Raw genomic sequence first — 26988 nt, forward strand, 5'->3', positions numbered from 1 at the left:
TTCATGTGTGAATTATAGTTATGGTACAAAACTGAATGTGCTGCATTGAAGAAATATCAGTGATGTCCCAGTCCCAAAATTCAGGCCCATGGAGCTTTCTTTTTTCTATTTGCCTGAATTTTTATTTTTTATGGTGCTCTTCTGTGTCTATCCTCTTACACAGTTACAGGAATAGCTAAAGCCAGTAACCTAAATCAAGGACAAACTGGCAAAGATAAAGAATGCCTTGTTTTTCCATAGCATATGATCATGATCTTACACAAAGTTATTGTGGGAATATCTTGGACTAGTTGTGTGAGAAGGGGGAGATCAGCCACCTCCTTAGATGGAGGAATTGAGTGAATGAAAATGGTATTAATGGAGATGATTTTAACTGTAGATTTTCAGCAAATGAGATCTGAAACATCCCATTGCCAGTGACGCCTAGATGTGGAGGAATGTGGTTCAGAAGGTTACATATTACAGTAGCAGCAATAAAGGGCTGACATCCAATAGCTGATAGCTCAGCTGCAGAGTGTAGGGACATTTTTAGAAGTACGCTAAATACACTAGTACGATTTCGCCCTTTTTCACACAATTGTCCGATAAGTCATGTGAAAAATGCCTTATCATATGTGACTCACCTTCGATTTTGATACAATGCATGGTAAGTTGGTAAGTGCTAAAAGAATCGGATTCGGGGCATCGTCATGGCTGCCACAAGGATTTATTAGAACCTGCAGCGATGATTGGCAACGCATATAATTGGATGCAATCCCAGTCGGCTCTCCAGCAGGTAGTTGCTAAGGTATTGCATACAATGCAATGCCATCACAAGCGCCATATTAACGGTGCTTATTGGATAGACCCCTGCATGTGCCATTTTAGGAGTGCTAATTGGATAGAACCCCCCCCCCCCCACACACACACACACACACACACACACACAAACACACTTTCCTGGTGGTCCACTTATATTGTGAGTACTTGGATATCACCCTTTTTTTACAAAGTTAATTAAAGAATTTCATTTAAATAAGGGTATTTTTTCACTTTCCTGTGCTCAAAACTTCTGCAGGAAGTAGAATGAAAATCTCTACTTGTTTAGGATATACATCTGTAAGAAGACAAATCAAATATTTAATTAGTAATTTCAAGTCATGAGACCCATATACAACTAACAAGCCAAAATCAGGTAGAAATACAGATGTGTCCTTCCTCATCATTGCTGCAGTCACATTAAACAACCCTTCTAGTCATACCTAATTTCTAAGCATGCTTTCTAATTCCGGGTGTCTTTGTGCGTAGTTTTTATGTTCCAGGGGCAAAGAATACACCTCTCTCGACTGAAGAGTTGTTCAAGGCAGCAGTATGCTCACATGTTAAGTTTCTGCAAACATTTTCGTCTGCAAATCCTCTCATCACCCCCCCCCCCACCCCCCTAGAGTTAAACACCCTACTAATATCTCTTTCACTGTTAACAACACCATCATCTCCCCCTTACCCCATCTCCGCTGCCTGGGTGTCACTCTTGGCTCCTTCCTCTTTTTTGCACCCCACATCCAAGCTCTGGGCCATTCTTGTTGTTTACATTTACGCAACGTTTCTCTCCCAGAGTGCAAATAAACTTATCATCCATTTACTTGTCATCTCACAGCTTGACTTATGCAGTGTTCTCCTCACCGGCCTCACTCACTCCCAACTGGCCCCTCTCCAATCTGTCCTTAACTCTGCAGCCATGCTTATTTGCCTTGCCCACCGCTCCATTTTTGCCACCCCTATTCAACAAAATCTGCTCTGGCTCCCATTCCCTCTTCAAACTCCTCACCCTCACATACAGGACCATCTCTAATTTCATTGCTCCATATATCTCCAACCTCCTCTCCATTCATACTCCCTCCAACTTCCTCCCGCCCTCGTCGGCCGACGACACCCTGATCACTGCTTCCCTTTCTAGACTTCGGGACTTTGGCCATGCTGCACCCGATCTGTGGAACACACTTCCTCAAGCAATTAGACTCTCCTCACACTTGCAAAGCTTCAAATGGGCACGAAAAACTCACCTATTCATCAAAGCATACCCTTCTGCTGCATAGCCTAGTCCTGAGGCTGGTCCTCCGACCCCTTGTCTCATGCCTTGACCATCTCGACCTGCATACATCCTGCTATCAAGGCACCTCATGTAATCTGCTAGTTTCTCCTTCCTACTAAGGGGGGTATTCAATCACCGGCAACCATCTCCCCATAGGGCCGCTGGGCCCTATTAAATGCTATCTTCCTCGACAGCATTGAGCAGGGTATCTCGGCAGAATGAGCCCGACGTCATAAGCAGTTGGGCTCGTTCTGCCGAGAACGGCCGGGAAGTGACGAGCTGCCGGCTGCAGCTCGCCTCTTCCCGGCCACGCCCCCTTTTCATCCCGCTGCAGGCGGGACATTGAATCCCACCTGCATGTTCTTGGTCGAGCTGACCAAGAATGGGACAGGGTCACGGCGGTCGAGCAAGCTCGACTGCCATGACCTCCAGATTGAATACCCCCCATAAATTGGAAGCTCCTCAGAGCAAGGTCCTTTTCCCTCCTGTTGTCAAAGCCCTCTCTCATCACATTTCACTCACAATTATCCCATACTCAAACACTCAGCGACCATCTTCGTCCACATACAGTACTCTTCTCCATCTTTGACCACCCTCCCCTAGTAGTATGTTGATATTGTCCTCCTCACTACTTACATTTAAGCTGTAATGTGTATTGAATTATTAAGCTCTTTTTACTTGTACTCTAATTTTATTATTTATTTACTATAATGTTAAGTTTTGTCTCCCTGCAGTACTCCTCCTTTGTACGGCACTGCGAAACACTTGTGGCACCTTATAAATTAAATAATAATAACAACAACAGAGACCGGGTTTCATTAAGCATGAAGTGTTTTCAGACTGCCTGTTTTCTTTATAGCTTTGGCAGGGACGATCGCTTTAGATTTTGATAGAGTTGGTCTTACTTTGTGCATGTGTGGGTGCAAGCATCATTATTTTATAGGGCACCTTGGGTGGGGGGGGGGACAATTACAAATGCAAGAAAAAAACAATGGGCAGTATTCAATGAGCATTTTGGCGATGTGCAGCGAATCCTGTTTAGGATTCGCTGTACATTCACCACTGCTCGCTGCGTTCCGGAGCCTCGCCGGCTCCAGTATTCAACGAGTCAGGGGCTCGCTGCGAATTTCGGCGATGCCGCAGGGAGCCCGAGCACGGCGGCAGGCAGGAAGATGGAAGTCTCCCTGCCTGCCCCAGAACGTTTGTGGGGGGAGGTGGGCTCCCCGGGTGCCAGGCAGCACAGGCTACCCCTCGGGGGTGCCAGCAGGGGACCGGGTATATTCACTACACCCGATCATGCATATGTAATGATTGGGTGCAGTGAATATATGAATATCTAATGAGCGGCTCGGCTCCGGCCCCCTGCTGGCTGGTCTGTGTAAAAAAAAAAATATATATTATTTTTTTTATTAAATATATATTCATGTGCTTACAGCACATGAATAAAAATAGCATGCCCCTCCTCAGAATAAAATTCCTGATTTTTTTACACCAAATGTAAAAAACAAAACACTTTATTTTAAAAGTTCACATTCCACTTCACCATAAAAAGATAGTGATTGCTACTCGGTGAATCATGGTGAAAAAAACCTTGAAATGTATTCGCCATCTGGTAATTGAATAAGGTGATTCACCGTTTTAGTCAAAAATTCACCTTACAGCACAAAATCACCATAAAAACCTGGCGAATCAGCCTAATTGAATACTGCCCAATATGTTCACAAGTACAGTATTATGATGTTTTCTCCCCTTTATATAAAAACATAGTTTCACTAGTGTTTTAGCTCACCACGTGCATGGTTGCCCCATTTCTGTCCACATCAGTCTGTGCATTAACTGACCAGCCAGAAACAGAGTGGCCTAAAGTGTTACACATAGGCTTGGACATTTAGCAATATGGACTTGTTTCTGGTTAGATGCAACTATCCTATACCACTACAGTAACGTAAATAATTCTGTGTGTTCCGTAAATTAAACCTCCACCTGATTCTCTGTATTAGACTCAATGTAGCCATGCCTAAAATGACAAACCTGAATGAATACACCTTGAACAATGGCTGAGAGATGTAATTATCTTACTGGCCATTAATTAATGCAATGTGCCAATTTATTTTACGTTGATAGTATTGATGACTTTTAATAAAAGATGCACCAGTAAGTCATTACCTTGTTACATTAGGATGCAGTTACATTATTGGGCCTGCAGTTCAATTAAATGTTAACTCCTTCAGCAGTTGCTTAGACTATTGATATCTTCCTACAGCCATTTCCATCTTATTAACAAATTACAAGCTTTCCTGTGTTCATTCAGCCCTGACTACATAGTAATCTGCAGCCTCTTGAAATCTCTCATGCTGCTCATTTCTTAGTCGGCTCATCAGTTTTTTCTGTTCACATTTTGTATTTATATACATTTTTCTCTATCATTCTTATGGGATACAGGGAGTCGTTTATAACGATGGGGAAAAGAGCTTATCCGAAGGAGACAGGCACATATAAAAATTTATACAGGGTGTACTGGCTCCTCCCCTCTGCTCCCCTCCCTCTAGCTTCAGTTTGAGAACTGTGCCTCAGGAGAAGCACAGATTAGGAAGAGCTCCAGAGAGTTTTTCTTCTGTTTTATTTTCTTTATTATTTTGGGGCTGCTGTTTGGACTTAACAGCAGTCCTGCGTCGTGGGAGACTAGGGGAAGGGTTCAGCTGCTGGCCACTTCAAGGTACCGAGCTGTCCCTGCCACAGGACCACCGTCCTGAGTGGGTGATGTTACCGCGGGCATTGCGCTGCAGCGCGCACACCCCTGGCACGCCGCACACCCCTAGTCCAGTCTGAAGACGTCAGTGGTGAGTATTACCCCGGGGTCCCCCGCCGTGGGGTCCCCAGGTTATTGTGCGGCAAGATGGCGGCGGTATGGCGGTGCCCTGCACAGGGACCGCGTAACCCCCTGCCTACACTGAGACAGGGTACAGTTCCTGTTTTGTCCAGGACAGTTACCAAAGAGGTTTGGACATTCCCCAATGTCAGTCTCAGTATAAAACGCAGGTAAGCTCCGGCGCCATTACGCTGGGCGGAGCTTACCCAGAGTGAGACCAGCTCTGTGAGGGCGCCAAAACCTGCTTCCTGCTTCTATCCTGGCTGCTGGAAACGCCATTGTACTGCTCCAGACACTCCTCAGCGGTGTGGATCAGAGGGAATCTGCTTGCAGAGACAGCTTCAGGTTTTCAGCGCTTGTGTACTTGTGCACTTGCCTGCTTACACTGTAAAGTACTGTTATTGATTACTGTACTGTATTACCAGCTCTTCTAATCGGAGAGCTAAGGTTATCAGGTGTATTGGTCTCCTCCATTATCCTCTGTACACCACCCCACTGGCTTGTTAAGCTGTACAAGATCAGATAAGGCTACACATAGTAATTATCTGGTTAATTTCACACTGCATATCCACTGTGTGTGCGCGCTGTGTGAGGGGAGACTGTTTGTTTGTCACAATGGTGAGGAAACTTACATGTATGGTGTGCAGTGATAAGTTTGTGCCAGCATCTTCATCACAGGTTACTTGTGAGCCATGCATGTCCCCACAAAGTACTGGGGTCCCCCCACAACTAACTGGGCAGCAAAGTAGCACACAGGACAGCTCACAGGAGCCAGCCTGGGCTACAGGTATAAAAACCATGCTTGAAACTGTGACTACACAGTTAACTGCTACTGCAGCACAGACCCAGAGAGTACAAAGGGAGCTGGCTATCCTCTCTGCCAGAGTGGATGTAATTACTCCCACCCCTGGGGATACTCGTAAGAGAAAGGCCCCCTCTCAAACCCCTGATTCCGGGGCTGACGATGGGGATGATGATGATGATGTGGATGATGCAGACGCAGGTGAGGACGAGCCTGATGCTTCACAGTCACTACTGCGGGGCACAGAGCCATTGATTATGGCAATCAGGGAGGTGTTGGACCTTACCTTAGCTGAATCCACAGCAGGGGATGCCTTCTTTGCTACTCAGAAAAAGCAACAGGTGGTTTTCCCTGAGCAGGCTGACCTGGAAAGTACTTTCAAGTCAGTGTGGAATAACCCAGAAATGAGGTTTAAAGTGGCTAAAAAGTTTAAGTCCACGTTTCCCTTCGATCCTGAGGGACGTAAGGTGTGGGAGGAGCCACCAGAGGTTGATTCTTCTGTGTCTCGCTTAGCCAAAAAGATGGTACTCCCAGTACCAGGGTCGTCTTCACTAAAAGACACCACGGACAGAAAGGTTGAAAACACTTTGAAGTCCATTTTTACTGCTAGTGGCGCGTGTCAGCGTCCTGTATTAGCTAGTTGCTATATGGCCAAGTCCATATACACGTGGGCCTCCCAGATCCAGGAAGGTCTTCTGGGCGAAATGACAGTAGCACAGGTGTCTGAAAAGTTACACCATATTCAGGACACTGCTAAAGTTCTGTGTGAAGCGCAGAAGGAGTTAGGAGCCATTAACGGCCGTAACTCAGCCATGGCAGTGTCAGGGCGCAGATCCCTCTGGCTCCGGTAGTGGGTAGCTGATGCTGACTCCAAAAGGAGTGTAGAAAACCTCCCCTTCACAGGTGGCAGGTTATTTGGGAGTGATTTAGACGAATTAATCTCTAAAGCCACGGCGGGAAAGTCCACTTTCCTACCATCCACTCCACAGGCGCCGAAGCGTCCTTTTCAGGCTCACTCCCAGCAGTCCTTTCGGGCAAGTAAATTCCGCCCTAAAGCCAGGGGTGGTTCAAACGCTGCAAGAGGCTCCCGTGGTAAATTCAGGAAGCCTTCCGCTTCGGCCACCGCAGAGCGGCCATCCGGGGCAGCTGCAGGGAAACCAGCAGCATGACGGTGGGGCTCCACCATTAGCTCCGGCAGAGGTGGGAGCCAGACTGGCGTTCTTCGGCCAGGTTTGGGAAGCCTCGTGCCTCAATTCTTGGGTGCAGGCTCTTATTACGCACGGCTACAAGCTGGAGTTTGCAGTTCAGCCACCTCAGAGGTTCTTCAAATCAGGCCTCCCAGCGTCCCCAGAGGACCAAGTGGTGTTGCAGCAAGCAATCCAAAAGCTGGTACAGGCCAAGGTTATAACCCGGGTCCCTCCCCTAGAGAGGGGGCAGGGTTATTACTCGAACCTATTTGTAGTTCCAAAACCAGACGGGTCAGTACGCCCCATTCTGAACTTAAAATCCCTGAATCCCTTCTTGAAAGTAACCAAATTCAAGATGGAGTCCTTGCGGGCCGTGATAGCGGCACTGGAGGAGGGGGAGTTCTTGGCGTCCTTAGATGTGAAGGACGCCTACCTTCACATCCCTATATGGCCCCCTCATCAGAAATACCTGAGGTTTGCGCTGCTAAACGAGCACTATCAGTTTCGCGCACTGCCATTCGGCTTGTCCTCAGCCCCGCGCATATTCACCAAGGTGATGGCGGAGATGATGGTGGTTTTAAGGAAAAAGGGTATCTGTGTGATACCATACTTGGACGACCTGCTAGTAAAGGCGCGGTCACCACAGGAACTACAGACAGCCTTACAAGTTACCATACAGACCCTGTCGGGCCATGGTTGGCTCCTGAATCTGGCAAAGTCCTCTCTGATCCCTTCACAGAGACTCCAGTTCCTGGGCATGGTGATGGACACAGCTCTCATGAGAGTGTCCCTGCCACAGGACAAGGTGTTGGACATCCAGCAGCTGGTCACAGACTTGCTGAGGACCCCCCAGGTAACGGTGCACCAGTGCATTGTCCTATTGGGAAAGATGGTCGCCTCTTTCGAGGCTCTCCAATTCGGGAGGTTTCACAGCAGGATTTTCCAGCTCGATCTCCTAGGGAAGTGGTCCGGTTCACACCGCCAGATGCACCGGCGTATTGTGTTGTCATCTCGGACCAGACTGTCACTACAGTGGTGGCTCCACACGCCCAACCTGCTGGCAGGGCGTCGGATTGGCATCCAGGATTGGGTCTTAGTCACCACGGATGCAAGCCTCACGGGATGGGGGGCAGTGACCATGGGTCAGTCCTTTCAGGGCAAGTGGACCCTATGGGAAACACGCCTCCATATCAACAACCTGGAGTTACGTGCTGTGTATTACGCACTTCTGAAGGCGGCCCCTCTCCTCAGCGGTCAGGCGGTCCGTATCCAATCAGACAACGCCACCACTGTGGCATTCCTGAACAGACAGGGCGGGACCAAGAGCAGGCCCTGTATGAGGGAAGCATCGAAGATCCTGTCCTGGGCAGAGAGTCACTGCCAGGCGCTCTCGGCCATATTCATACCCGGGGTGGACAACTGGGAAGCAGACTTCCTCAGTCGCCACGAGCTCCACCCCGGGTAATGGAGTCTACACCACCAGGTATTCAGTTCTCTGGTGGCTCGGTGGGGGGCCCCACTGGTAGACTTGATGGCATCAAGAAGCAACTGGAAAGTTTCCAGGTACTTCTCGAGGGCAAGAGACCCTCAGGCAGAAGGAGTGGACGCCCTCTCCATACCGTGGACGTTCAACAGCCTGGTGTATGTCTTCCCACCGATCCCCCTAGTGGCTCGGGTGCTAAGGAAGATAAGAAGAGACGGAACCGAGGTGATTCTGGTGGCCCCAGACTGGCCACGAAGAACGTGGTACCCGGAGCTTCTAAGTCTACAAAGGGACTCGTGGCGCCTACCCCTGCAAAGAGATCTACTCATGCAAGGACCGTGCGTCTTCCAGGCCTTGGAACAGCTGCGTTTGACGGCCTGGAAGTTGAACGGCAGATCCTGACTCAGAAGGGGTTTCACACTTCAGTCATCAGAACTATGACAAGTGCAAGGAAACCGGTAACAGCTGCACATTACCACCATATCTGGAAAAGATATGTGGGTTGGTGTGAACAGGAAAAGTTTACTCCTTCAGAGTTCAAACTGGAAAGGTTTCTTAGCTTTCTTCAAGCTGGTCTGGATCTAGGCCTACGCCTAGGCTCTTTGAAAGTGCAGGTATCTGCATTATCTGTTTTCTTCCAGAGGAAACTGGCTAATATTCCTGAAGTGCAGACATTTCTGCAAGGAGTATTGCATATACAGCCTCCTTTTGTGGCCCCTACTCCACCGTGGGACTTGGATGTTGTGCTGAAGTTCCTTAAATCCTCCTGGTTTGAGCCCTTGGAGGAAATTGACCTGAAATATTTAACTTGGAAGACAGTGGTCTTACTAGCCCTAGCTTCGGCTAGGAGGGTCTCGGAGCTAGGGGCATTGACTTGCAAGAGTCCTTATTTGATATTCTTTGAGGACAGGGCAGAATTACGCACTAACCCGCGTTTTCTACCCAAAGTGGTGTCTGCGTTCCATGTGAACCAACCAATTGTGGTTCCTGCTGGTGGGCCTCATTCTGAGGTGCCAACGTCCTTGGACGTAGTAAGGATTCTCCGTGTCTACATCAGGAGAACGGCAAGGATTCGCAAAACTGATGGACTTTTCGTCCTCTATGACGCCCAAAAGATTGGACGTCCTGCTTCCAAGCAGTCTATTGCACGATGGATATGTGCAACCATTAAACAGGCTTATGTGGTAGCAAAGCTGCCTATGCCTGTTGGGGTGAAAGCTCACTCTACTCGTTCTGTGGGGACATCCTGGGCGGCTGCCCGAGGAGTTTCGGCCTTACAATTGTGTAGAGCAGCCACATGGTCTGGCCAACACACTTTTGTCAAATTTTATAAGTTTGATGCTCTGGCCACTGAGGATACTCAGTTTGGGCAAGCGGTGCTGCGGCAATAGGTTCCGCACAATCCTGCCCGTTCTGATATCTTTGGTATATCCCCATCGTTATGAACGACTCCCTGTATCCCATAAGAATGATAGAGAAAATAGGATTTTAATACCTACCGGTAAATCCTTTTCTCGAAGTTCTTATGGGATACAGGGCACCCGCCTCTGTGCGGAGGTTTGCCTTGCTCACTTTGTGAGATATGGACCAATACTGGGTCCTTCTGCTACCCTTCCTGTTCCTGGCGGACATAAGGGTGTAGGTTACCTAGGTAACTTAAACATACATAGTGTACCTAAAAGGTCCACGAGTGTAAATTGTCACTTAGGTGATAATTCTATACATTGTTCCAGCTGGAACACAGTTCAAAATAGTTGTCATGTTGACATGTTCTCAGGCCCTTAGACTTCCCAGGTTATGGGGTTGCTAATGTGGTCTGTTATGTTGAATGTTGGGTGTGCTGGATGAATCTCACCACGGTAAATATACACATATTCCTCTCATATTGTTCTTCTCCTTCGGCACAGTTCACTTAACTGAAGCTAGAGGGAGGGGAGCAGAGGGGAGGAGCCAGTACACCCTGTATAAATTTTTATATGTGCCTGTCTCCTTCGGATAAGCTCTTTTCCCCATCGTTATGAACGACTCCCTGTATCCCATAAGAACTTCGAGAAAAGGATTTACCGGTAGGTATTAAAATCCTATTTTTTTTTTTTGGTCTTGTCATTGGTTTGGTTTAAAAGTATAAATCCCAATATACCCATAAATTAAAAATCCATTATGCTTTTTGGTATGCTGTATGCTAGGCTTAAAAATAAATAAGACAAAATGGTTTTCAATGTACTTTTTCTGCTTCAGTAAACTTGTTACGGAGAAACAAGATGCAGAAATTTTTTGCATACACATATAGTATGTGTAATATAATTATAGCAATGCATTTGTGGTGATGAAAGCTTGTAGCAATTTATAGAATCATTTAACCCCTTAAGGGCTGCAGAGTGGATATTTTGTGTTTGTTATGATACCATATCACACATGTGTAAAGATGTGCAAAATATCCGTTAATAATCCCAGTGTCACTTACATTTGTTATATCAATTCAAATAAAAAAAAATGTTTTGTAAAAATAGATTATGGGGTCGATCCGATTAGAGTCAAAGGGTTTAAATGCTTAAATGTTTAAAGTGCCAATCTCGCACTCTTCGCTGGACCAAATTCTCTTAAAATTGCTCTCGCCCCTATGGAGGTGCGAACACTTAAGCAAATTCAGTCTGTCATAAAGTGCGCCTGGTGTTGTGATGATTTGTGAGTGCAAATCATCTGCACCTATTAGGTTCGACCCCTATTTCTCCTTCATCCACTAGGTGTCACTGGAGTTACACTGGGAATAGAAGGCGACCACAGGGAGCATGGGCACTTTAAAATAATTAATCAGTGTGACCAACTCCTCCCCTTCTACTTCCCCTCCCAGGCAGTCTTAGATCGTGCCCAAAAGGGAGCAGGTCACATTTGGCTCATCTCCTGGGCTTTTTGTAATTAGGGCATAAAGCAGCAAGTTTTGCCTTTGAGGACAGGCAGATAGTTGCTGCTACTATCTGCCTGCGACGTGGGAGCCTGCCGGAGGGAGCCGGCTGCTGCTTAAGGGTTTGCGCCCGGCTCCCTGGCTGACAGAGACCACCGTCTCTGGAGCTGTAACGGGCGCCGCTCACACGCAGCGTGCACCCGATCCTCCCCCAGCCCCACCGCCGACGGCATGGCCGCAGCACTGTGAGTATTACCCTGCCTTCCTATTAGAGGAAGGTCAGGGACACAAACGGCGGTGCAGCAGAGGGTTTTTTAAACCTGGCGCCATTATGGGTGACGGAGCTGCCGGGCGGGGGGCGGAGTTACCGCGCGGTACTTCCCAGCAGGCCTTGGCATACCCCAGCGTTCCTTGAAGTCGCGGCGGCCATCTTGGACATTTGGCGCCGTTTGAACACGCTGCTGGAGGCTCCACTGTTGCGCTGCAGATCTATCCTGACTGCAGTTGGGCGATCCTTGTCCCCTGGTGACCGTCCTGCTGAACGCTCTATCCGGTCTGTGAGTTACAGTGGGGATTAGAGCTAGGTGGAGACAGTTTGGGCTGTGTCTCAAATTAAGAGCTATAGCGCTCCTAGGTATATGCCATAGCGTTGTACAAAGCTCTGTGACAGCTCTTTTACTCTCACTGTCTCTCCCTTCCAGCATATATATTGCTGCCTATCCTATACCTACTATCTGTGATCAGTCTGGTAGTGTGTGGTGATTGCTGGGTGTTCTGTCGAACCATGGCAGGGGGTAGCTCCAAGAGGGTTACTTGCAAGAAGTGTACTGTAAAATTTACACCTTCTAAGGAGGGTGACTCTGTATGTGATAAATGCACTGCTTTACCCCCAGCTCCAGAGTCCCCCGTGCATACCCCTGTTTGGGCATCACAGTTAGCTGATGTAATGTCTCATTTAGCTTGCGAGCTCTCTGCAGCTCAAAAGGACAGAGAGACTTCCAGAACTCAACAGGCTTCCTTGACTTCTGCTGTGCAGAGCTTAACAAAGGCCTTGACTCCAGCAGAGGGCGCCATTGCTTCATCTTCTAGGCAAAATCCCCCTCCCTTACTCAGGAAAAGGGTATTACAGCCCTCTGGGGATTCTGGGGAGTATGATGATATGCCTGATCTGGAGGAGGGCGAGTTTGCCCTTCCAGATAATTATGATGATGATGAGGATGATGTGGAACCTGAGGCTCAGGCGTTAGTTACGCAAGAGCCGGCCCCAGCCACTCCAGGTCTGGAGGACCTTATACATATGGTAAAGGTTGCCTGCAAGGTGTCAGATGACACAGAAATACCTGCTCGTCCTTCTTTCCTTGGAAAGAGACAAAGGCAGTCAGCCACCTTCCCCCCAGCGGAGGAGTTGGATGAACATATTTTGCAGGCTTGGAATCATCCTGACAAAAAATTCCAGGTACCTCAGAGGTTTCTGGCTGCTTATCCTCTTCCACCAGAGGGTAGAAAGAGGGTCGAGATTCCTCCAGTAGTGGACTCTTCAGTCTCTCGACTGTCTAAAAAAGACGGTTCTCCCGGTGCCGGGTGCAACCACTCTTAAGGATACTTCTGACCGTAAGTTGGAGGTAACCCTTAAGAACATTTTTTCAGCCGCTGGTATTATTCAGCGTCCGGCCCAGGTCGGGTGCTGGGTAAATAAAGCCATGGGGGTATGGGCATCTCAGATCCTAACGGAGGTCCGTGAGGGCTCTGACCCTGCTTCCATTGTTCAGCTGGCTGAACAGATCCAGGAGGCATCCAATTATTTAATAGAGGCCTCTTCTGACGTCTGCATGGTTGCAGCCAAGGTTTCGGCCTTATCCATATCTGCTCGCAGAGCTCTCTGGTTACGCCAATGGCAGGCTGACGCAGAGTCCAAGCGTGCTGTGGAGGCCCTGGCGTTCAATGGGGAGGTTCTTTTCGGGCCAGAGCTCGACAAGTGGATCTCCCAAGCAACAGGAGGTAAGTCCCACTTCCTACCCTCAGCGGCTCCTCCAACTACACGCAGGACCCCTCAAAGGCCCTCCTTTCGGTCCTTTCGGCCTACGACCAGATTCAGAGGTCGTTCCAGAGGCGGAGCTCCATCTAGAGGCTCCAGAGGACGAGGCAGAGGCGCCTCGGCAGCTGTCCAGGAGCCCAAGTCCTCCAAGCCAACCGCATGACTGTCCACGGTCCCATCTGGGGGATCCCAGAGTCGGGGCCCGACTGCTGTCCTTCTGTCACATCTGGCTGCAGTCTTGTCAGGACTCGTGGGTAAGGGATCTGGTAACCCAGGGTTACAAAATCCATTTCAGGTTAGTCCCTCCAAACAGGTTTTTCAAGACCGGTCTCCCAGTCTCAGGAGACAAGGCGCAACTTCTGTTGTCAGCAATCAACAAGCTGCGGACAACGGGAGTTGTGATTCCAGTACCCGAGGATCAGCGTACTCAGGGATACTACTCCAGTCTGTTCCTGGTGCCGAAGCCGGATGGCTCGGTAAGGCCTATACTAAATCTAAAAGACTTGAATCCGTTTCTACAAGCGGTCAAATTCAAGATGGAGTCCCTGCAGTCGGTGATTCAGGGACTGGAACAGGGAGAGTTCCTGGTATCCTTGGATATCAGGGATGCATACCTGCACATCCCCATCTGGCCCCCTCACCAGGCCTTCCTCCGGTTCGCTATACAGGAACAACACTGGCAGTTCCAGGCCCTGCCGTTCGGTCTCTCATCGGCCCCCAGGGTCTTCACCAAGGTGATGGCAGTGATGATGGAGGTCCTCAGGGCTCAGGGGATTACCATCATCCCTTACTTGGACGATCTTCTTCTGAAGAATCGTTCGAGGGAGGCCCTGTTGTCCAACATACGGCTCACCCAGGAGACTCTCATCAGTCATGGGTGGATTCTGAACTTTGCAAAGTCTCAGCTACAGCCGTCTCAACGTCTTCTCTTTTTGGGGATGATTCTGGACACCCAGCAGATGAAGGTTTTTCTACCATCCGACAAAGTTCAGTCCCTGCAGGTCCTGGTCAGGTCGGTCTTGCGACGGCCACAGGTAACGGTGCACCTTTGCACCAGACTCTTGGGGAAGATGGTGTCTTCCTTCGAGGCGGTACAATACGGCCGCTTCCACTCGCGCCAATTCCAGTTGTCTCTCCTTCACCAGTGGTCAGGGTCTCACCTGCATCTTCAGCAGCGGGTGACCCTGTCTCCTCGAGCCCGTCTGTCTCTGCTGTGGTGGCTCAACTCCGAAAACCTGCAAAGGGGCAGGAGGTTCGGCATATGGGAGTGGACTCTCCTCACCACAGACGCCAGCCTTCGAGGCTGGGGGGCGGTAACGCTGGAACACCAGTTCCAGGGTTTGTGGACGAGGCAGGAGAGCTTACTCTCCATCAATGTGCTGGAACTCAGAGCAGTCTACTATGCTCTTCTGCAGGCGGGACACCTGCTGCGGAGCAGAGCAATCAGAGTTCAGTCCGACAACGCCACAGCCGTCGCCTACATAAACAAGCAGGGCGGCACTCGGAGCAAGGCGGCGATGAAGGAAGTAAGCAGGATCATCCTCTGGGCCCAGAACCATGCTCAGGCCTTGTCAGCGGTGTTCATCCCCGGTGTAGACAATTGGGAGGCCGACTTTCTAAGTCGGCAGCATGCCCACCAGGGGGAGTGGTGCCTCAACCCTCAGGTATTTCAGTCCCTAATACATCGTTGGGGTTGTCCTCAGGTGGATCTGATGGCGTCCCGCCACAACTTCCAGCTCCCAACATACTTTGCGCGGACTCGAGATCCTCAGGCCGCAGGGGTAGACGCTCTGGTCGCTCCTTGGCCGTTCCAGTTCGTTTACCTCTTCCCTCCCTTTCCGCTGATCCCTCGGGTGTTACAGCGCATTCGCAGGGAGGGGGTAACAGCGCTTCTGATAGCGCCGGATTGGCCCCGGCGCTCGTGGTACACCAACCTGACGGATCTTCTAATCGACGAGCCGTGGCCTCTACCTCATCAGGAGGACCTCCTCAGTCAGGGTCCCTTCATCTACCCAGATTTAGGACGTCTACATTTGACGGCGTGGCTGCTGAGAGGTCCATCTTGAGACATGCAGGTATCCCTAGGGCGGTGATACCCACAATGATGAGGGCCAGGAAGGAAGTCACCTCCAGACACTATCATCGGATTTGGAGATCCTATGTGGCGTGGTGCGAAAGACGCAGAGTGTCCTCTGCTCTGTTCAAGAAGGCTCGACTTCTCCTGTTTTTACAGGAGGGGTTAAACTCTGGACTTAGGCTGAATACACTAAAGGTGCAGGTTTCAGCGCTCTCAGTTTTTTTCCAGAAACGTATAGCTCTCATTCCGGAAGTCCACACTTTTTTCCAGGGGGTGCTGAGGCTTCAGCCCCCTATTCGTCCGCCTACGGCTCCCTGGGACCTAGAGTTGGTCCTCAGATATTTGAGGTCATCAATATTTGAGCCTTTAGAAGAGGTGGATCTTCGATATCTCACTTGGAAGGTGGTTCTTCTTTTGGCTCTGGCATCGGCCAGACGTGTTTCGGAATTGGGTGCGCTTTCTTGTCGCTCACCGTTCCTCCAGTTTCATCCGGACAGAGCGGAGCTCCGTACCAGTCTTTCTTTCCTTCCAAAGGTGGTCTCAGCGTTTCACCTGAACCAGCCCATAGTGGTTCCAGCATTCACAGAGGCTTCACCTGAGGATAGGTCTTTGGATGTGGTGAGGGCCCTGCGGATTTATGTCTCTCGCACGGCTTCTCTTCGCAAGACGGATGTCTTGTTTGTTACCTACGACCCAGTGCGTCGTGGATGGCCAGCTTCTAAACAGACGCTGGCCAGATGGATCCGTCTGACTATTCGTCAGGCATACCTTGCTGAGGCTCAGACGCCTCCTACTAACATAGGCGCGCACTCCACCAGATCGGTGGGTCCTTCATGGGCGGCTGCCCGTGGGGTCTCCCTGCAACAGCTCTGTCGGGCTGCGACATGGTCAGGTCGGCACACTTTTGTGCGATTTTATAGGTTTGATACCTTTGCGGCACCAGCTTCTCAGTTTGGCCGCTCTGTTTTAAGGGGATCTCAGCGCTCACCCACCCGGGTTGAAAGCTCTGGGACGTCCCCAGTGTAACTCCAGTGACACCTAGTGGATGAAGGAGAAACAGGGATTTTGTACTTACCGTAAATCCTTTTCTCCGAGTCCACAGGTGTCACTGGACGCCCGCCTCAGCGCTGTTCTCCACCTGTTATGTGCAGTGTTAGGTTCCTATTGGGTAACCTCTGGAGTTTTCCCTTGTCAGGGTTATTTAAACATGGTTATTACACACCTGTCTCATCTGGTTTGACTCTGTGTGTGTGTGTTTGTTTTTTCATATATATACATTCTTTTTCTACTATTTGTATTGAATGATGTTATGTTGTGATGAACCTCCTCTCGGATGTGTGTTATATCTTTCTGCTCCCTTTCGGGCACGATCTTTATGACTGCCTGGGAGGGGAAGTAGAAGGGGAGGAGTTGGTCACACTGATTAATTATTTTAAAGTGCCCATGCTCCCTGTGGTCGCCTTCTATTCCCAGTGTAACTCCAGTGACACCTGTGGACTCGGAGAAAAGGATTTACGGTAAGTACAAAATCCCTGTATTTCCTATATAAGGTAAACATTACAGGTCATTATGTAGAATAAAAAATTTTGCTGGACATTTTCACAAATTCATTTGGCACTCAAAGGGTTAAGGAAAGAACAGCGTTAGGGAGCTTTTTTGTTACAAAGTTGTTTAGGTAAAATGTATGTACAGTAACACTCAAGGTTTGCAGCTTTTATAACTGAGATTTATAGCTAGTTTGCAAAAGCACATCACAGCACAGATGCAACAAGAAGCAAGAGATTAGCCATTAAGCAACATCTCTCTGAATTGAAATGTAACCCAGAATGGCATTATGTCCGGGAATAATCTGCCAACTCAACAATATGCACATGTACATGCCATTTTGGAGCTAAGACAATGCTGACCCCATCTAAAAAGGTTTCAGTAAAGTGGTATGACTGAAGTTAGGGAAATTAGTGATTTTTCATGTAGAAATGTTGCCGTGCTCTTTAAGCAGTTACTGTATGAAAGCCTCATCATTAAACCTCTGCAAGTTCATAGACAAAATAAATCCAACAGGCCATATTTTGTAGCATCCGTAAGGTATTGTGTGCAAGGCAATATGCTATAAATTCACCTGAATTGATTTGTTTTGTTTAACTTTACCTTGATTCTTCTTTAAACTATGCTCAATAAAGCAGACTAAAGATTATACAAGTTTATGTTTTGCTGGTTTTGAAACGTTGGGTTCTGTATTCATAACTTAGGGAATATACACACCTTAACCTATCTCTGTGTAGAGTACTGAATAAAACTGTAGAGGGGGTTTTTTTGTACCATTTTTTCCCTTAACATTAAATAGATTAAAAAAATACTTTGATTAATATAACAAAATTAAATTACCAAAGTATTGGTACCTTTGAGTGCCAAGTGAATTTGTCAAAATCGGTGTGACAGTTACAAGCAAACACTTTTTATTTATCATAATGACTTGTAATATTTACCTTACATAGTAAATATAATTATTTTTTTTTACTCCACATTTTTTTATTTGAATTTATATAACAAATGTGATCAGTGCTGGCATTTTTAGTGGATATTTTGAACATCTCTCACAGAGATGTTGGCACTCAAAGAGTTATATAACTTCTGCACTTGTGTGTACCCCCAAATGCATACCTCATGGTTCCCTCTCGAATCGACCTTCACAGTATCCGTTCCACATGCCAAAAGATACTGGTATACTGAGTACTGTACAAGCACAAAACCGTTAAATGTGGTACATATAATGTATTCATGCAGGGAAAATATCAGTTGAATGTCTAAAGGAGAGAAGGTGATGGTGGGCTTACTTTATTTTTTAGTTTCTGATGGAAGGGATAATAATACAAAAAAAATCATAGTCCATTTTTTGTTGTAAAATGATCTTTCGTTTTATCGCTTATGTAAATTTTTGCACTTGTGGGCTCCATTTGCTTTTACTCCATTGTCCAGTTCATCCCAAAATATCTTGATGAGGTATAAGTTTGTTTCCCCAAACCAGCAGACAATAAGGCAGTAAATACTGTAGTAATCTGCTTCTAGTAATTGTGGTTCGCATTCATATACTGTTGCTGACATATAGGGGGAGATTACTAAGCCTTGAAGCTAGAGAATGTGGAGGAGTTGATCAGTTGACACTTTTTATCTTTCTACACTTTCTCTCTCTTAATACCTTTTGCCACTTACAGTGATAGCAAAGCATGATTTTAACTTTGTTATATATATATACTGTGTACAGGACCCAATATCCATAGTTTATCAGAACATATATTGCAGAAAATTAGTTATCTGGCAACACACATTGTTTTTTAAACTGTGTTTCATCATTGTGGCCAAAAACAATCTTTTTTTTTTTTTTAACATAACGCGAGTCATGTAATATATACTCATTTGCTGAATATTGAGATTTTTAAAATATGAGGAAGTGGTTACAAAACATGGTCCTCAAGGCACCCCAACAGGCCAGGTTTTAAGGCTATCCATGCTTAGGCACTGGTGACTTATTTAGCACTTCACAGTTTGTTTTAACCATGTGTGCACAAGCAGGGATATCACTGAATCTTGGACTGATTGGGTGTCTTGAGGACCATGTTTGGGAACCACTGTGTTTGATTTATTACAAAATATGTGGTGGACAGATTTTTCCCAGTTCCAAGTTTTCAACAATTCCAATTTTTAGTATGGAAATAAGTGTGGAAGCTTTGCGTTTACATATGATCAGGATGTATGGAACATTAGAAATTCAGTTTCTTGGGTTTCAAAATGGAAAGCCTCAGTGACTGTGGACAGTGCATGTTTTCCAGATCTCCTCACAGGAGATGTTTTTGCTACCAGAAGGTATTTTACAGTGTCAGTCAGTAATGAACACACCAGGGCCCCAGGTAGGAGCTGCGGTAAATGTGGACTTTTATGGGTAAATTGACTAAGATGGGATCTAGCCAATAGCAACCAATCGGTTTCTACTTTTTATTAAGCACCTTCTAGGACAGTGATTTTCAACCTTTTTAAACGTGTGGCACACTAGAGAAGTTTTCAAATTTCCCAGTTCACACCATACTTTTTCACGGGACATTTATTCTGCCGACATATGGGTCCAGTCTGTACCCAGCTTAAGGTTAAATGTTGGCATAACTCCTCTCACTTCAAACATGTCTACAGTATATTATTATCCTTTATTTATACGGCACCACATGGGTTCCGCAGCGCCCAATTACAGAGTACACATAATCAAACAGGAAAACAGTGACTTCCAGTTGAAGACAATACAGTACAAAAACAGGATAAATGATTATAAGAACATCATCCGATTGCTGCAACATAAGTATCCAGGTGGCAGCAAACAGCATGCTTTGGTGCAGTCGAAGACTACTGAAGTAATAAAGGATAAGCACATGAGATAAGAGATCCCTGCTCATGAGAGCTTACATTCTAAAGAAGAGGGGCAGACAAATAGGGTTGACACCGGAGTGGTACACAGGGCGAGGAACAGAAGGTTAGGAGGACAGTTTGCTGGGTTTGGTGAAGAAGTGGGTCTTAAGAGCCCGTTTGAAGTTTGTACAGAAGTGGAGAGTCTGAGGGGGGACAGGTAGAGAATTCCAAAGTAAGGGAGCAACACATGAAAAATCTTGGAGGTAGGAGTGGGAGGAGGTAATAAGTCAGCAATAGAGCCAGCGAGCGTAATACTACAAGGACACCAAGGAATTAGGGCAGCCAGAGTCTTATGAGTACTATGTGCTGCTAATAACATTCATATGCTCTGCCAGCCATTGTAGCATGCTCCAGATGAAGTCCATGATCTACATAGAATTAGCCTCTAATCCTATGTGTATCACAGACTTCATCTGGAGCATGCTATTGTACATGTAGCAGACAACTATTTGCATCATAAATGAAAGTACCTAGGGCAGCATCAGATGAAGGAGCAGGCAGGAGCTGACAGAGGAGCAGCGGCGGGCAGATGAAGGAGCGGACAGAGGAGAGGCGGTGGACGGATGAAGGAGCGGACAGAAAAGCAGCGGGCCAGCGGTAGTGCAGGGGCAGGGTAGCAGCTAGATCCTGCCGCATAGGCAGGCACTGCAGCGGGAAGGTGACGTTCCATCTGTGACCTATGAGTCAGCACAGGTCACACCGAATGCGCCGTCTAGCGGAAGCACCCAGTGCTGCTAAAGCAGCTAGATCCCCTTCACCGGGATTACAAGGCATGTACCCAGCTGGCGGCAGTGGCTTGACGCAATGTATCTGTTGGGTGGCACACCAGACCACCATTGATGGCACACTAGTGGCACATGGCACAGTGGTTGGGAACCGATGTTCTAGAAGATAATAGATGGAATCTGGTTGCTTTGGGCAACATCCCATCTCCAGTAGAACTTCCATCTTCATAAATTTGCCCCTTAGCATCCACTTACAATGGAATACTTTTTTTAAATACTTTTTGTTCAAAGGCAGAGTTTCTAATGAAGCTTTATATTATATAGCATTTAAAACCACTTGATATGTGTTTTTTTTTTCCACCAGAGGACTACTTTTATTGTAATTTGTAATAAAATAAAAAATATTAAAAAGTGTTCCAGAATACAGGTTTCTATGAGAGCACATATATATCTGTTTTGTACCCATATTATCTCTGTGGGATGACATGCTTGGTGGCCCATTGCTGACATCTTCCTCATTAACAGCCCCACAATAGCTATGGTCCATCACAGGCTTGGAAATATAAAAGGTAGAATTCTCACAGTATAAAACCCATCCACTTCATTATAATTTGAACTTTTGCGCTTTGCAGATTTGTTCATTTTTATCAGGCTGTTGAAAAAAGCTTTTATCTATGCTACTGCAGCTACAAGGCATATTGCTTTTCTCTGAGTCTGTTGGAAGTTGTCACTTAACAAAAAAGTATGATCACCTCTGTCAGAACCCCTCAATATATATTATGAAAGCCATGTGAAAGAACTTACCTGCTTTTCAATCAACTGCTGTTCTGTATAAATCATTGTTTCTCCTCTCAAGTACCCTTTGTATTCTACATGCATAGTGCATATTTTATCATTCCCACCTCTAAAATGAAAAGTTCAGCAATTTAGGAATTTTGTTATTTCTAGACAACTATCCTATTTCCAGACTTATGTGTAAAACATTTTGTAGTGGCACATTAATTTTATACTATCATACAGTACATTTAGTAGTTTAAAAACCTTTAATGTGATTGCAGAAATGTCTATGTATATTGAAATGGAAGATCTAATAGCATTTAGCTGTCACTTTTGGGATAAAGCAAAATGTACTGCACATCTGCTTCCCTGGCAGGCTCTGTCTCCTCACAGTTTCTAGAAGGAGATGATGCCATGGTCTTGGAATGTCCTAGTAGGCTCAGCACACCTCCTTCCAGCCCCAGTGTGGAGAGATGGAACTGGTTGCAGTGCAGCAGTATACTGCTAGGAAACTAAAATCCACCAATGATGGCAGCGTAACTGGTAGAATGCTTAGCCCCATAGCGACCATCCCTATTCTAGCTACAGAATTGTACTTTTCTTATAAAGGCAGTGTTGTGTAGACATAGGGCATATCACAATACAGTTTATCAGTAGCACTCAATTGAGTCTTTTTATCCAGCAGTGATAACCGATTTTCAACGTTTTTCATCTGTAAATCTTTTTAATAATCTTTCATGGGAAATCTTTTGTTGGTTTTATGTAGGTACATACTGTACTGTATTTTTTGTAATTTCTTGTTTTGCTTCCTGGTGTTGGTGTAAGACTATAAAGTCCAGCCTCTCCTGTTACCAAGTCCTGCTCCTATCTGCATTTGGAGATTGGAAGTATTAACACCATGAATGTTGTCAGAATCCTTACTGACTTAATTCCTCTGGTCTTGTGACTTACCTCTGCCATCAGTCCTGCATTCCAACTGCATCCTTCTAACTGGGTTTAGCCCAGCCAGTGGTGTCGGGGGATACTTTTTACAGGGGCCCAGGTCTGATGGAGGGATCCATGCTCCCCTCCCCCCACTGCAAAGTGCTGGGCAGTGGAAGTGGCGACGACAGGCTGCAGCACAGCCTCTCGCCCCAGCCCAGCACACGCTGCTCAGTGCCATGTTCTGAGCGGAGGAGAGAGGCTGCAGCAGTAGCCTATCCTCTCTCTCTCTAAGCTGGTGTTCCACCTGCTATTTTTTTTACAGGGGTGTGGCCATGCCCCCTCCTTTAGTCATGCTCCCTTTTTATCAGGGCCCAGCAGCACTGTCGGCAGCCCTGAGCCCAGCTCATCAGTTCAAAGTGTATCCTGTTTTGCTGAGTTCATTATATGAGAGGTCTGCTCAGCATACCAGCTGCAGTCGGTGTTACTAGCTGTTGAGTGTTCTTATTCGCTATCTGAGAGTGTTCTCCTGCCATCGTCACTCACATTTGCTATATAAAATCAAATAAAAAATGTTCTGTAAAATAAGATTATATATCCTGTATAAGGTAAACATTACAGGTCTTTGTGATGAATAAAAAGGTTTACTTGCCAATTTTCACACCTATTTTGACAAATTCACTTGGCACTCAACATCACTCAGCATGCAAGTGATGCACCCACAATGTGTAATCTAGCAGGATAGACAGTGCATGCACCATCTATCTCTTTGGGTGATGCGCATCACTGCACATTGCTATGGGGCATATACAGGCAGTGATCCATGCTTAATTTTTAACCGATCTGCCCCATTATAAAAAATGTGTGTGTCTGCAGTACTCTGATCTGAATTAGTATCCTGTCTCTCCTACTAAATGCTTGCATTCCCTCCAAAACATCGGTATGGACGTTGCCATTTTGGTTTGTCAGATGGCTTTCCACAGCCCAGAGACCAGCTTTACTCCAAGTTCAGTCCTGCCAGTTATACTCCGCTACCAGTTGTTTCCAATCACTCTTCTTTTCCTGTCCCGTCATATTCAAGACCTGTTTAGTGCGGGTCTTGAAGATGTTCCTGTTAAAGTTTTCTATTTTACATCCCCTCTGGCAAATCACTACATACATCAAGTCCCAAGTTAGCAGTATTCACTTGGGACCACTTTCTCCACGCATTTTCTGCTCCTGCTTCAACACCCTGCACCTGCCCAAACCAGAAACAGCACTCAGGCTTGACATATGAATTTTTTTTTTATTAACAGATTAGTAATGACCTCATGAAACTACATGTAATTAGTCCTTAAAGGTTGAAGATTGTTTTATGTGTATTTGTGGGAGCCATCTTCATTAATCAAAAAATCTATTTTTGTTTAACACTTTCTTTAAAAAATAAGTTGATGAGATGGTTGACTTGTTTCTTTTGCTTCCTAGCTGAAGGATACTAAATCAGTCGACCAGAAAACAACACTTCTTCACTTCTTGGCTGAAGTGTGTGAAAGGAAGTTTCCAGATGTACATACTTTTGTGGAGGATATACAGACTGTAGATAAAGCAAGTAAAGGTATGTAATGTGTTGATAGACCATAATGAGCTGTTTAAAACTCTGTGCCTGAGGTTTGATTCTCATCACCGTTCTCTATGATTTGTTGCTGCAATAATGATCTCATTCTGAAGTGAAGTATTGTATCGTCTATTACAGTGTTAAATGCATGGAGTTAGGCTGAGAACATAACTTATACAGTACTAAATCAGTGTTATCTCATGATTGGTCTATTGAATCTGAATAGAATTTTCATTTCTTACAATTCTATAATACCCTTATTAAGCCATATGTGTGCACCAATTATCTAAAAATAAATAAAAAAAATATGCTGGATATCCATTTTATAGGGGTGTATTCTATGATTGGGCCTAAACCCCTTGCTAAGCTGCAAGTGAATGTGTACAATTACACCGATAGCTATAAACTCCTCCATTATGTCGGAAGGTGATCCGTAGAAGAAGAGGTGGTGAGTATTGCGGGGGGGGGGGGCATACGTATAGGACACTACAGGGGGCATTATGTACATATACACACATATATATATATATATATATATATTTAATTTGTAATTTAATTGTTTTATTGTTTTTTTTTTTTTTTGCTGTTATTTATTTGTAGGTTCTGTGGAACCCTTGTGCTACCATTATGAATGAATAATAATAGTAATAATTTGGCAAAACGGGGGCAGTACATATATGGCACTATGGGGGCATTATGTATACGGCACTATGGAGGATAGTACGCATATGACATTAATGGGAAGCATTACGCAAATGGCGCCAGCGGAACAAGATGCATCTTCTGTCATAAAACCCCTGGCAATGAGCATGAAATTCCCTGACAATGAGCATGAAACCCCTGAATGTGACCAGGTCATTTAAAAGTAATTAAAAGCCTTACTGTGTGCCATAATTTGTAAGGGGCATTTTGTGTGTAGAACATAAACTGGTGTCAATGGGCATAACTGTTTGTGGCATAATGTGTAATGGGTATTTATAGTGTATGTCATATTAAATAAGGGGGTTAAGGTGTGTGGCATATTTGTAAGGTACATTACAATCTGTGGTACAATATGTTGAATCCATTACTATAAGGAGGAAATACACTGCTCAAAAAAATAAAGGGAACACTTAAAACAACACAATGTAACTCCAAGTCAATCACACTTCTGTGAAATCAAACTGTCCACTTAGGAAGCAACACTGATTGACAATCAATTTAGCATGCTGTTGTGCAAATGGAATAGACAACAGGTGGAAGTGATAGGCAATTAGGAAGACACCCCCAATAAAGGAGTTGTTCTGCAGGTGATGACCACAGACCACTTCTCAGCTCCTATGCTTTCTGGCTGATGTTTTGGTCACTTTTGAAAGTTGGCAGTGCTTTCACTCTAGTGGTAGCATGATACGGAGTCCACAACCCACACAAGTGGCTCAGGTAGTGCAGCTCATCCAGGATGGCACATCAATGCGAGCTGTGGCAAAAAGGGTTGCTGTGTCTGTCAGCGTAGCGTCCAGAGCATGGAGGCGGTACCAGGAGACAGGCCAGTACATCAGGAGGGTAACCAGGGCTGGCAACAGAAATCTGGGGCCCAGTACACTGATATCTCTGGGTCCCCCATAACCACGCCCCCTTGAGCAGAATATTTTTAGTATAATGCATATTGAGGGGTGTCTGGGTATGTACCCTAACAGGAATCCAGGCGGGTGCCTTTATAAACTATTTATAGGCACTGCCGCAGCTATGCTTACAGCCGTCAGAACTTAGGGGCCCCTCACAAGCTTGGGGCCCAGTACAGGCGTCCCCCTTGACCCCCCCTGTCGCCTGCCCTGAGGGTAACAACCCAGCAGCAGGACAGCTACCTACGCCTTTGTGCAAGGAGTAACTGCCAAATGTGCATGTGTCTACTAAAATGGTCAGAAACAGACTCCATGAGGGTGGTGTGAGGGCCTGGCGTCCACAGGTGGGGGTTTGCGCCCAACACCGTGCAGGACGTTTGTCATTTGCAGAACACCAAGATTGGCAAATTCGCCACTGGCGCACTGTGCTCTTCACAGATGAAAGCAGGTTCACACTGAGCAAATGTGATTCTGGAGACGCCAATAGAATGTTATGCTGCCTGCAACGTCCTCCAGCATGACCGGTTTGGCAGTGGGTCAGTAATGGTGTGGAGTGGCATTTCTTTTGGGGGCCACACAGCCCTCCATGTGCTTGCCAGAGGTAGCCTGACTGACATTAGGTACCGAGTTTAAATCCTCAGACCCCTTGTGAGACCATATGCTGGTGCGGTTGGCCCTGGGTTCCTCCTAATGCAAGACAATGCTAGACCTCATGTGGCTGGAGTGTGTCAGCAGTTCCTGCAAGATGAAGGCATTGATGCTATAAACTGACCCGCCCGTTCCCCAGACCTGAATCCAACTGAGCACATCTGGAATATCATGTCTCGCTCCATCCACCAACCCCACGTTGCACCACAGACTGTCCAGGAGTTGGCGGATGCTTTAGTCCAGGTCTAGGAGGAGATCCCTCAGGAGACCATCTGCCACCTCATCAGTAGCATGCCCAGGCATTGTAGGGAGGCAGAGGCGTAACTAGCACTCTGTGGGCCCCATAGCAAAATGTTGAACGGGGCCCCCCCCCTACTATAAATGTCATTATAGTGCCGTGAGCACACAGGACTATGTTTCGGCGATTTCAGCTGAGCCCCGTGTGCACCAAGATGTAGTTAAGCCATCAGAGAGACGGCTAACTACATCCTGCCAGCCCCGGGAGCCACAGCCAAATACACAGTATAGCAAACATACCCTTGCCTGCACTGTCTATTTGGCCGGGCAATAGCGATGCTGCTGGGCCACGCATCACTATCACCCGCTGTGTACACATGGGGCGATTCAGGCAAACCTTCCAAGCGATTTTGACAATGTAGTCAAAATCGCTTCGAAGAATCACCCCATGTGTACACCCCTTTAGGGTTGGGGGCATTGTAGTGAGGAGCAAGATAAGAGCAAAGGGAGGTGTGAGAGAATGGCAAGGAGAGAGGGGAGCAAGAGAGTGAGAGGTTGTAAGGGGCAGAATGTAATGTCTCCCAAGTTCAGCGACTGTGCGGTATGC

At 46.5% G+C, this 26988-nt stretch overlaps 1 protein-coding gene across 3 annotated transcripts in view; it reads left to right on the forward strand.

The window, feature by feature from the left end:
• Window positions 1-26988, forward strand: part of DIAPH3 (diaphanous related formin 3) — an 870768-nt gene that overhangs the window by 487327 nt on the left and 356453 nt on the right. For all 3 annotated transcript variants that reach the window (XM_083168891.1, XM_083168892.1, XM_083168893.1), the window contains one exon: window positions 23766-23895. In XM_083168891.1, the coding sequence (XP_083025017.1) occupies window positions 23766-23895 (130 nt within the window). The remainder of the gene's footprint in view (window positions 1-23765; window positions 23896-26988) is intronic.

The sequence above is a fragment of the Crinia signifera genome, chromosome 2 (assembly GCF_055691185.1).
Source record: "Crinia signifera chromosome 2, ASM5569118v1, whole genome shotgun sequence".
NCBI lineage: Eukaryota > Metazoa > Chordata > Amphibia > Anura > Myobatrachidae > Crinia > Crinia signifera.